At 41.9% G+C, this 12,133-nt stretch overlaps 1 protein-coding gene and 1 non-coding gene across 3 annotated transcripts in view; both read right to left on the bottom strand.

Moving 5' to 3' along the window:
- Nucleotides 1-12,133, bottom strand: part of Plppr1 (phospholipid phosphatase related 1) — a 266,024-nt gene that overhangs the window by 53,187 nt on the left and 200,704 nt on the right. For both annotated transcript variants that reach the window (XM_055605246.1, XM_055605245.1), the window contains one exon: nucleotides 3,627-3,815. In XM_055605246.1, the coding sequence (XP_055461221.1) occupies nucleotides 3,627-3,815 (189 nt within the window). The remainder of the gene's footprint in view (nucleotides 1-3,626; nucleotides 3,816-12,133) is intronic.
- LOC129675389 (U6 spliceosomal RNA) lies at nucleotides 8,678-8,784 on the bottom strand. The gene has a single exon (XR_008719927.1). It is a non-coding gene; the product is annotated as a U6 spliceosomal RNA (small nuclear RNA).

Here is a 12,133-nt window from a genome sequence, read left to right as displayed (position 1 = left end):
TGTGTGTGTGTGTGTGTGTGTGTGTGTGTGTGTGTGTGTGTGTGTGTAAGCTGCAGGCAATTTTAATTCTCTTGGGCAGGGAGTCAAATGTTCTGTTTCTTCAATGCTAAATACTCCCCAGTCACTTCATTGTGAGGCCAAGAGAAAGGTTTAATAGCTATCTTCTCATGCCTTGTGCCACTGGGACCAAGCTAAAATAAGGGTAAATCAGATTCTCTGCCCAGTAAATCCTCTTATCCAAGCAGGCTCTCTGGCTTCCTTCCTTTGCCTCTGAGTCTTGAGTTTATTCAGATGGCCCAAGACAGTACTTAGTTATCCAAGCTGTCCACATAGTTGGAACACATCCCGAGGTTTCTTTCAAGTATGGGTTACCATTGTGGGATAAACAGTTTGGACACAATAAATTCTCCAAGCTTTAACTTTTCCTCAAGATCTGAGACAGCAGAGGCATTTGGCCCTGCACAGTTCATCCCAAGTGGCCTTATCTCAATATGAGGTCGATATTTTCTGACAGGAAAGCATAAAAGGGACAACAGGAAGATGGCAGGTCAAACTGCACAGTCTGTGCCCTCCTTCCTCCCCCGAGTCTCTGCAGCTGTGAGTGGGGTTGCTCATGTCCATCTGTAAAGACACAGGAGTGTGACACTCAGTTCAGCCACTGTTGCCAATGCACAAAAAGCCAAGGACAACCCAGGTAGAGCTAATTTTTTTTTTTTTTTAATTCACTGATAGCTACTATGCACAACAATCAAAGGGGGTCCTGCCCTCATTCTACTCCAGGGAGCACAGGAAATTCTTTTAAGAAGAAACAAGTAAGTTGTACAGTTCTGTGAGCATGTAAATGCATGGAAATACAGAAGTGGATCCAGAAAGGAAGCTTTGACTTGCTGAGACTCTAACATGTGGAAACTTCCATCAAATGTTCACTTTTGTGTTCTCATGACATCTGAGAACAATAGGGGTCTCGGAAATCATTGAGCCTGATCCCCCTTTAAAGTGTAGAGATGAGAAAGCTGAACCCACAAAAACATAAGCACCTAGAAGTCATACAGTTATTGGGGGCGTAGTCTGGGGTGTATGACTGCATAGTGGAGACAGCTGGGGTCTCTGAGTGTGTGCCAAAGGAGGCACTAGGCCTCAGACCCTGAGACCCCATACTGGCTGCTGCTGGATGAGTCTATCTCACTGAGGGCGGAAGTGAACACAGCTCCACCCCAGAGCTCAGAGGAGTCCTGGCTTGCTGCTGCTCACTGATTTTGAGGTCTTGAGGGAAGATCACTGGTGGTTAGCAGGGCTGAGTATTATACCTCTCTCTGCCATTAACCCACTGGCTGTGACCATGCTTGGCTCCCAGCAATGCCCCTAATATGAGAGGAAAGACAAAAATGGAACCCAATGGGAATCGCTGTGCATCTGTTTACAGAAAAATGGAACCTTCAGGGCATCATGTAGCCAAACTGTGCCTCAGTGTTCTCAACTGAAAGGTGAAGGGAGCTGTAGCCACACTTTCTGTGTTCTTTGGAATACCCCTGTTCCACCTCATTGGGCCTCTGTGAGGATCACCTAGGCAACGCCTGCAGAATATACGTCAATTACAAAATGGCTTATTTTTTTAGTTATGCAAATAGTGTTTTCCATTGTGAAATTTCCATGCATACATGTTATGGTGCCTTGGTTACACTGATCCTCCACTGCTCTCCTCACCCTGGGCCCGGTCCTCCCTCTAAATAGCTTCCCCCATTTCTTCTTCCGCTTTTATCTGCACTTAATAATTTGAAGAAGTTGCTTTTTATTTTATTCAGTAATTACACTTTTTTTCTATTTTCACTTTCTGCTCATCTTTATTAATGTTTCTATTGATCTTGGTTTTTTTAATGGGCAAAATCTCTATAAATAGTTATGTGAAAATATGGAGAATGATAATATTCTTTGAAATTAGGATGAAAAGAATAAAGAGTATTAGTAACTCAATGGGTTATTCAGCAATTCATGTCTGAACACGTGAGAAAATGATATGCTTATGAAACATGAAGGAACACAATCCAATACCAGACTAAAACATCCAGTGGTCGAACCACCACCAGCCCATTTTACACTGAGCTTACTAGTCTAGATAAAACTTTCTTCCTGTATTATCTGAGGATTAGAGTCTTTTGCCTGAGGCACATTGGTGAGTCCTCTATTTATGCTTTCTCCTCTTCTCAGGGCTGGTGGACACGGATAAGGGAAGGGAGATGCAGATGCTATGTCTAGTTTCAATCACTCTAGAAGAAGTCATAACAGGGATTCTCAATGGAATGTTGTAATTCTTAGATGAGGACATTTGTTCTGTGATGCCAAGGTAGGTGGAGGGTAGTTGCCTAGCAGATTGTGTATTCCCAGACATGAAAGGTATGCCAGGAACTTTAGGAAGTCATTTCTAAATCCAGTGACAGCCCTGTCTTGTCTAGAAGATATCAGTGAGGTGCTCTTCCTCCCTCCTTCTCTCCCTCCTAAGCTGCTCTATAGCACTAATGTTTTTAATCACCACATACGTCAGGTTGCACCTCGTCACAGTTACTCTCACCCCTCCTGAAGCCCTGGTAGTGAAGGGAGCTCTGCTGAGGGCTGGATCGATGATTTGAATAAACATAAAGTATGATGACTCACTACTTCTAGAGCCTCAAAATTAACATCACTTTTGATCATACAGTAAGGGAAACATTGCCACTCAGAATGGCATTTGAATTGAATGCCTGAGCAATCACTGTATTCTTCAGTATTCCAGCCAGTACTTTTATTAAGGCCCTGACTGAAGGAGAGCAGAGGACATGTTAGAGGTGAGGTGGAAGAGTTGGGGAGCAACTATTGAAAAGGAAAGGACAAAGTGAGAACAGAAATTATACTCGGGATAATCTGTCCTGGTAACAGCAATGTGTTTGGACACAGAAATGTTTATTTCAGCACACTCGTAAAATAATAATGTCTAAGTATTAAATCACTTGACTGGCTAACATGGATCTGCAGGCTTTGTGCCCTTGAAGCAGTCTCCCTGAAGGGCTGTCTGTCTGATTTTTGACCTCGATAGAGAGAAAATAAAATAAATGAAGGTATGGTTGCAACTGAGCTCAATGTGATGTGACTTGGACAGGGGCAGAGACATCAAATTTTGGGTCAAGTAATTTTGCTCATCTCTGGCCTCTGCAGTTCAGCGGCAGCAGCAGGAGGTACCAGCTGGAGGGGTCTGCCCTCCTCTGATCTGAGTCTTTGTCAATGCCATCACTAGCAGTCAGGCTGCTTTCTGAATATACACAGCATTTTTTTTTGAGAGTACAGTAGCTATTCTTAACATGCCAAGCTAACCGTATCTGTTGATTTCTGACATCTACACATGCTTTAAAAAATAGCTTCAAAGCCCCAGATACTTAAAAGCAAAAATTACCCTTCTGTTTATAAAGGGCAAGATCTATTTTTAAGTTGTTTTTTTTTTTTTTTTCAAACTTCCACTTAGTCTGTCTCAGCTGAAACAGGAAACTGTTGATAAGGTTGTTTGCTGGGGAGAGCCCAGGAGGACAGGAAAGAGGAGAAAAGGCAGATGGGGAAACACTTCCAGGTCCCTGACAACAAAGAACTGTTTCTGTACTTACAATAGCAGTTGGGGTGGCAGCCAGGACGCAATAGAGCACCAGAGGGGTGATAAAGCTCTCCTCCTCCGTCCCGGGGTAAGGCTTCATTAAGTCTCCATCCTGACAGAAGAACCCTTGGATATGCACCTGAAAAGTGTCAGTGCATTCGAAGTAGTAGGCAAGCAACACCGTCCCGGCCATGATGACAAGCTGAAAATAGAGCATGGCCACACAGCGACATTAGCAGGGCTTCGGAGCAGGGCTTGACCCTCAGAGCACACCCCCCACCCCCATCACCCTGCAGCACTTCTGGAGTTGGTATTGGCGAGTGTGAACGTGCCTGGCTCAGCATGCTCTGGGCATTGGGATTGTGTGCTAGCTTGGCTGCTTGCTAATACTTGCTGTAGAAACCTTTCAGCAAATAACGTGCAGACCCCATCTGAAGGGCAGACCCCAGCACGGCTTGTGGGGAGACTGAGCTTCTACCACTATGTCCTTGAGTATCTGTGGAAACCAAGATGGCAATGTGCATTCAGGCCGGAGGTGAAAGGTCAAAGGGCAGTGGCTTCAGAGTTGGAAGGATGTTGGTGTGAGAAATTTTAGAAATTATTAAAAATAGACTTACCATACAAAATGTTTGTCAGGAGGGAATGACTGAGTGAATGAAAGAATGATAAAGAAAGAAGGAAGAAAGAAGAAACAAAGAAACAAAGAGAAAAGAAAGAAAGAAAGAAAAAGTAGCAGGGCTAGGAAACTTTTTCAGAATCATGCCCTATACTATTGGCAGGTATTCGACATGAGGAATGGCTTTTAAGTTTTTATAAAATGCTTCCCACTGGAAAACCAAGGACATTGCTGCTGATCCTATCTTAGATCCTTCAAAAGATTTAGACATAATGGGACACAATTTCATTTTTGACTTATGAATTTCTTAGATACTCCTTGGTGTAGGTAGTTGTAAGAAGTATGAGGAATTGATGGGATATAGTAGTTCAACATTATTTTTCCCATTGTACTTGAAAGACATCAAAATGTCAAGATAAGATAGCAATGAAAATGGTGAGAAAACTGCCTAGATCCTCTTCCTCTGTGGCCTGGCAAGGCCGCATTGCCAGAGGCAAGTGATCAAAGAGCAGGCAACCGAGTTCATGACAGAGGCAGTCCCTGATCCCCTTACTTAGGAAGCTACATAGAGATAGAGCCACAATGAATAAACTGTAAAAAATACAAAATTTAAAAACAAACAACAACCAAAGCAATCTAAAATAGAAAAAGAAAGAGAAAAAGTGTAGAAAACAGGGCTTTTTGGTTATGAGATTGTGAAAGCAAAAGTCAGGAGAGAAGGTAGACTCTTTGGTTCCCATGCTCTACCTCAGAAATACAAAAGCTGAGGTCCAGAGAACAGAGCTGCCTATGGCTAGATTACCTATATGTAACTGAGCATGTGTTGAGACAGCATGGATGAAATGGGGAAACTAAAGTGAAGAAAACTGCTTTCAAGTTTTCATTGGTTTAGCGGTATCAAGCTAAACCAATCATTATAGGAAAACAGTATAGTCAGATGTCTTTGTATAGCTTCAGTTGAAACTTGATTTTGTTCACAAGTATGTGTAAGGCTTTGAAAGGGAAGCCATAATGTTTTAAGGGTTTAGGAACACTGAACTTTTGTTGAGCCACAGTCTCATGTAGCCCAGGCTACCCTTGAACTCACCATATGGCCAAAGATGCTCTTTAACTGCTATTCCACTTGGTTCTATTTATCAAGTTCTGGGATTATAGGCATATGCTGCCATGATCCACTTGTCCAGTGCTGAGTGCTGAAGCCAAGAACCCGAGGCTTTGTGCAGACTAAGCAAGCATTCTACCATATCACATGCTCTACCTTTGAATTTCTCATTCCATCCCCAGAATGACTAGTTCAGAGTCACACAGCCAATTAGTGTTAAAGTCAGGACTAAAATACATACACTTTATCTCCAGATAAGCAACAGCAATACCCCCTTCCTTAAACAGACAAAAACAAAAACAAAAACAAAAAAAACTAAAAACAAACAAACAAACCTAAAAAACACCATTAAACAAAAAATGATCTATAATGCAGCATTAAAACTGTATCCTATCCAGAAAGGCAGGGAAACAGGGAAGAGAAAAATAGGTCAGTCCTGGTAGAGAGGCACTATTCTGTCATATCCTTTTCTGATCCTTTAACATCAATGTTGACACAGCCTCACACCTGCCCATCCTAACCCTCATGGAGCCATCACAGCTTCTCCTTCTGGGGAAATCCCTCTGTGGGTCTACCTCACCATAGCAGGAAGGACCATTTTTCTCAGGAGTTCTTGGGTTAAGAATACCTCAGTTCTTCTAATTTTACTTCTTTCTCTGTGCCTTTCCTTTTTGACTCAGAAGCCTTTTGTATCTCCCAGCTGTAGTGTGTTTCAAGTACAGACTCCCCATCATCCAATACGTATGTCTTTCTTTTGGCCACCTCAGTCACCATTTTTCCTCTTACTCCAGAAGGCCACATCACACTCCACTCACTGTCCCCTATATATGACTAGTTTCTGGCTCTAGAGGATTTAGTTTTCTAATGTCTGACATTTTCTGTCCACCGGCCCTTTGATTACAACTCATGACCATCTAATCAGTAATCTCCAGAAGGCCTTCTGTGTCTCTCTAGACATGAAGTTGTTTATTGGTACTATTCACAAAGCACCAACTTTTCTTCTGGTCTTCTCTGTTGACTCAATTATTTGGATTATTATATAGCAGCAGGGAAAAATCTTGAATAAGCATATTTCCCATATGGCTGAGAGATAGGCAATCGAAAGCAGCCCCTGTGAGATAGAACTCTTACCTACAGCTAGCTTCTAAATTCCAACTATGCACAAGACTTATCTTTGCATATTTCTTCCACATTTCTAGAAGCACAGTCTTCTATTTTTTATCTTTATCAGCTCTTAGGAGACACCTAGTTGGAGAATAGATAGGATCTGCGGGAGGCATTTCAGAGTCAAAAGTAAAAGTGGCTTCTAAGTTCCTCTAGTGGGAAAGAACATTTTATTTTAGTAGGAATGTTTGTGCCTCAATTCCTTTGGCGAAAACTGAAAGTGAAATACACACACACACACGCACACACACACACACGCACACACACACACACACACACACACACACACATGAAGAATCAGTACAAAGGCACAGAACAAAAACAGTATAGAAGTGTCTTAATTTTAATGTCAAAACCAACAAACTGTACCATTATCCAGAACGCTCTAACATTATGTACCTATATTTGAATCTATAGGATAAATCTTTCTTTTATTATCCTTTTTTTTAAAAAATTAAATTTTAATTTTTTATATTAGTTACAGTTTATTTACTTTGTATCCCAGCTGTAGCCCCCTCCCTCATTCCTTCCCAACCCCACCCTCCCTTCCCCATCTCCTCCCTGCCCCTCTCTAAGTCCACTGATAGGGGAGGTCCTCCTCCCCTTCCATCTGACCCTAGCTTATCAGGTCTCTTCAGGAATGGCTGCAATGTCCTCCTCTGTGGCCTAGCAAGGCTGCTCGTTCCTTGGGGGAGTGGGAGAGGAGGAGGTTAAAGAGCCAGCCATTGAGTTCATGTCAGAGACAGTCCCTGTTCCCCTTACTAGAGAACCCACTTGGATACTGAGCTGCCATGAGCTATATCTGAGCAGGGGTTCTAGGTTATATCCATGCATGGTCCTTGGTTGGAGAAACAGTCTCAGAAAAGATTCCTGTACCCACATATATTTGGTCCTTGTGGAGCTTCCTGTTCTCTCTGGGTCATACTAACTGCCCCTGCATCCTGCCCAAGGTTTGGGTATGAGTCTCAGCATCTGTTTTGATACACTGCTAGGTAGAGTCTTTCAGAGGCCCTCTGTGATAGGCTCTTGTCCTGTTACTTGTTTTCTCCTACTTCCCATGTCAATCCCACTTGTCTTCTAGGTGAAGATTGAACATCTTACCCCAGGTCCTCTTTCTTGTTTATCTTCTTTAGGTGTACAGATTTTAGTATGCTTATCCTATCTTATAGGACTACTATCCACTTATAAGTGAGTATATACTGTATGGTTCTTTCTGTTTCTGGGATACCTCACTCAGGATGATCTTTTCTAGATCCCACCATTTGCCTGCAAATTTCATGATTTCCTTGTTTTTAATTGCTGAGTAATATTCCATTGTGTGAAAGTACCACAATTTCTGTATCCATTCCTCCATTGATGGACATCTGGGTTGTTTCCAGGTTCTGGCTATAACTTTGCTTTGAACATGGTTGAGCAAATGTCCTTGTTGTGTACTTGAGCATCTTTTGAATATATGCCTAGGAGTGGTATAGCTGGATCTAGAGGAAGCACTATTTCTAATAGTTTGAGAAAACACCAGGCTGATTTCCAAAGTGGTTGTACAAGTTTACATTCCCACCAGTAACGGAGGAGGGTTCCCCTTTTTCCACAACCTCTCCAGCATGTGTTGTCACTTGAGTTTTTGATCTTAGCCATTCTGATGGGTGTAAGGTAAAATCTCAGGGTTCTGACAACAGTGTCCTTTGCTTTACAGAAGCTTTTCAGTTTCATGAGGTCCCATTTATTGATTGTTGATCTTAGAGCCTGTGCTGTTGGTGTTCTATTCAGAAAATTATCTCCTGTGCCAATGAGTTCAAGGCTCTTCCCCACTTTTTCTTCTAACCGATTTAGTATGTCTGGTTTTATGTTGAGGTCTTTGATCCACTTGGACTTTAGTTTTGTGCAGGGTGACAAATATGGATCTATTTTCATTTTTCTGCATGTAGACATCCAATTGGACCAGCACCATTTGTTGAAGATGCTGTCATTTTTCCATTGTATTGGTTTGGCTTCTTTGTCAAAAATCAAGTATTCATAAGTGTGTGGGCTTATTTCTGGGTCTTCTATTTGGTTCCATGATCCACCATCTGTTTCTATGCTAATACCATGTAGTTTTTGTAATGATTGCTCTGTAGTACAGCTTGAGATCAGGGATGGAGATACCTCCAGACGATCTGTTGTTGTACAAGATTGTTTTGAAAAAAAAAATATGGAACGCTTCGTGAATTTGCATGTCATCCTTGCACAGGGGCCATGCTAATCTTCTCTGTATCATTACAATTTTAGCGTATGTGCTGCAGAAGTGAGCATTAGGATAAATCTTGAACAGCTGCCTGATCGATATAATCCTGGAAGTAGCACTCAGAGATGTGAATGAATGAATGAATCAATCAATCAATTAATCATTTACAAGACACAAAGAAGAAAAAATGGTTGAGACTTGATGGAGGGGTGTAGGGAGGAACTGTAGCAGCTTCTACAGACTGACCCACCAGACTGAGGTCATTTGCCTTTGCTTTTTCCCCAGTGAAACAGCTAGAAACACATTCCTGTTATTTCCAAGCAGTTCTTAAACTCCCCAGAACGTTCCTCAATGTTCCTTTGGAAAAGGGAAAAGTAGAACAATTCAGAACTCAGTTTGTACTCTTCTTCCCCACTGAACATTCTTCTGTGTCAACATAATAAAAAGAAGCCAATTCTGTTTTATAGGAACAGAAACCATGCAGAATAAGCTGTGCCCAGGAACAGAGAGGCTGGCCCCACTGCACTGATGTGATCTACAATTAGCCGTTAGCCATCCTCCCTGTCCTGGGTCATGATTCATCACTGTCTAGGTTTGTGCAACCAGTGCCAGCTGGCATTCTTGCCAACTCTGATTCCTTCCTGTGCCCATTTTGGGATGCATGGAGGGAGCCCATAATGTTGTTGTCACATAAGCAGATGGTGTGACAGTTCCAGGCTGGGCATTGGAGGAAGAGGTGAAGATGTCACTGTGACAGAGGCAATTATGGATGAAGGATGACCATAAGTGGAGGGAGAGCACATACCAGAGACATTATTTCAGTCCTTCTTCCCTCTGAATAACAGTCTCGTACAAGAAAGTGCATAGCATGATAATTGTACCACAAGGATTTGGGAGGCAGATGTCAGCAAAACCAGAAACCCAGCCTCTAATGGTTGATAGTGCAGTTTTTCTACCCAGATCTCTGCTGATTAAAGTAAATGTCACAAAGAATTGTAACAAGAGAGTCACAAAGCTGAACAAAGTAAACAAAGTTTAAAAGTTTAAAGTGATTGTAGATCACTGATTTATAGATGTGGCGCAAGCTGGGATATCAGGGCTGCAAGTAGTGACAGTGGTGTGTGTGTGTGTGTGTGTATGTATGTGTGTGTGTGTGTGTGTGTGTGTGTGTGTGTATGTGTGTGTGTGTGAGAGAGAGAGAGAAGGAGCAAAGAGTAAAGCTAGGATGAGAGGCCTAGTATCTGGTCTATCTGGTGTCAAGTGTAAGGGTGTATATAGTTGACAACTTTAGTGTTCTGTGCCAACCTTCCCAATTTTGGGGATCCTGAAGCACAGAATTCCATTGTAACCTTACTCAAGTCAATAAACATTTCCATTTCTAATGAGGTTTTGGGTTCTAATGTGGTCATGGACTACTAAAGATAAAAAACTGACAACTCTCCCTCTGAACTCAGACAAGCTCTTCAAGATTTTCCATACAATTCTGGTAGCACTTGTCAACACTAGGAGCAGATCATGTGATCTGTCACAGAGTGTCATCTTATCCTAAGTAGAATTCATGTAGGTGGCAAATGAAGTGCAAGGGAAGGGCTTAACAGAAGAGCAGAGAAGAAGCTGCTGGTGGGGAAAAGTAGGTGCAAAGAGAATGGAGAAGACAGCACAGTGTCTGCTTAGGAGACTGTTCGTAGGGCTAAGAGTTTAGGCTCCCTGCTTTTACTAGGACCTATGTTTTTATGCCTCAGTTTCTTCATTTGTAAAAGGAATTACTAATGGTCATACCTATTTCTTTAGGTTATAATGAGGATTAATGAAAAGTGTGTATCTTGTCCTGAGAAAACACCATTTTCTAGCATCATGAATGGAATGAGTGTGTTTCAATATTTCTCCAAAACTAGTTTCTCTCAGGTTAGTTTTTCAGAAACACTGGGTAACGATGAGTTGGAAGATGTCCTTTAGCAAGCCTATGGCTAAGTAGTGCAGACCTGCGTCTTTGAAGTAGCAGGGAATTAAGATGTAGTTGAGAAAGGCAACCTCCTGAGATAAGCGCGGAACATGAAATGAGATATTTTGCATATGTGAATTCAGCCCCTCTTCTTTTAGAATTACCAAGAAAGCCTTTCAGGTATGAACACATGATGGAATGAAACTGCTACTGTTCACATACTATAAGGGGAACAGGAGCTGTCTCTGACATGAACTCAGTGGCTGGCTCGTTGATCACCTCCCCCTGAGCAGAAAGCAGATTTACCAGGCCACAGAGGAAGACAGTGTAGCCAGTCCTGATGAGACCTGATAGACTAGGGTCAGATGGAAGGGGAGGAGGACCTCCTTTATCAGTGGACTAGGGAAAGGGCATGGAAGGGAAGAGGGAGGAAGGGTGGGTTTTGGAGAGGATGAGAGAGGGGACTACATCTTGGATACAAAGTGAATAAATTATAATTAATAAAAATAAATAATTTTTAAAAATAAGCCAAAAGGAAGACAATGATGTACAATCATCAACCAGGTAACATGATGACATAACTTTAAATGCACCATCTTTATGACACACTCACCCTATGAGTATAATGAGCTATTGTCTTGTAGAGAAGGTGTTTCTTTCCTGAGCTCTCAGAACCAGTGAATGGTAGAGCCTTGCAGGAGCTGAACCTCTAGTGCCATTTTACTACCCTCTTATACTTTAACACTTGTAATTAGCAAAGTGAGATGACATGTAGAAAATGCTTAGCACAATGCCCTGAACTTGTTAGAGGTTCAGTTCTTTTTCTTGCTTTTAAATATCTATTTTTTTCCTGCATGTGACTATAGTGTGAGAGTAGAGGTTGACTCTATTCTCAAAGCTACTGAGTTCCCTCTCCTGACACTTCTTTCAAGGGCTTTGTTTTCTTCTTTTTCCTCAGCCTAAGTCATAAATGATGGTGCCCTCCAAAGCTCTTTCCTCCACAACCCTGTAATTATCTTTCTCTTTTTATCTTCTGGAGGTTTCAGTTCTTTCTGTCACTTCCATTCTTGCGCCAACTCCAAATACCCTCACATCTCCATTGTTGCCTCTTGGTGATTGCCATCCTGGAAAAACAGTGTTCAGAGATACTGAAGATGTTGAAGCAATATTTTTCTTCTCTCTTTTGTTCTTTCTCCTTCTACATACATCCACCACTGCCTGAATCACATAGCAATATCAATATTATCTTAGGATCCTCCTTCCTTCAATTCATACCATATCCAGCTGGTAGCCAACTTTTATGATTTCAGGTCCCCTTTTATTTATCCCATTTTCTTTCATCACTTGCCCCTGCCTTACTCATGACTCATGTAATCTTATCATCATCACTGAAATTTGCCCTGTCTGTTCTTGCAATCTTTGGGATTTCAGGCCCTCTATACCACTTGCTGTTAAAGAATTAACATCCTCAGCCT

The sequence above is a fragment of the Psammomys obesus genome, unplaced genomic scaffold (assembly GCF_907164565.1).
Source record: "Psammomys obesus unplaced genomic scaffold, mPsaObe1.curated_primary_1811, whole genome shotgun sequence".
NCBI lineage: Eukaryota > Metazoa > Chordata > Mammalia > Rodentia > Muridae > Psammomys > Psammomys obesus.
Note: the sequence above shows the minus strand (reverse complement) of the source record. Positions and strands in the feature narration are given on the sequence as shown.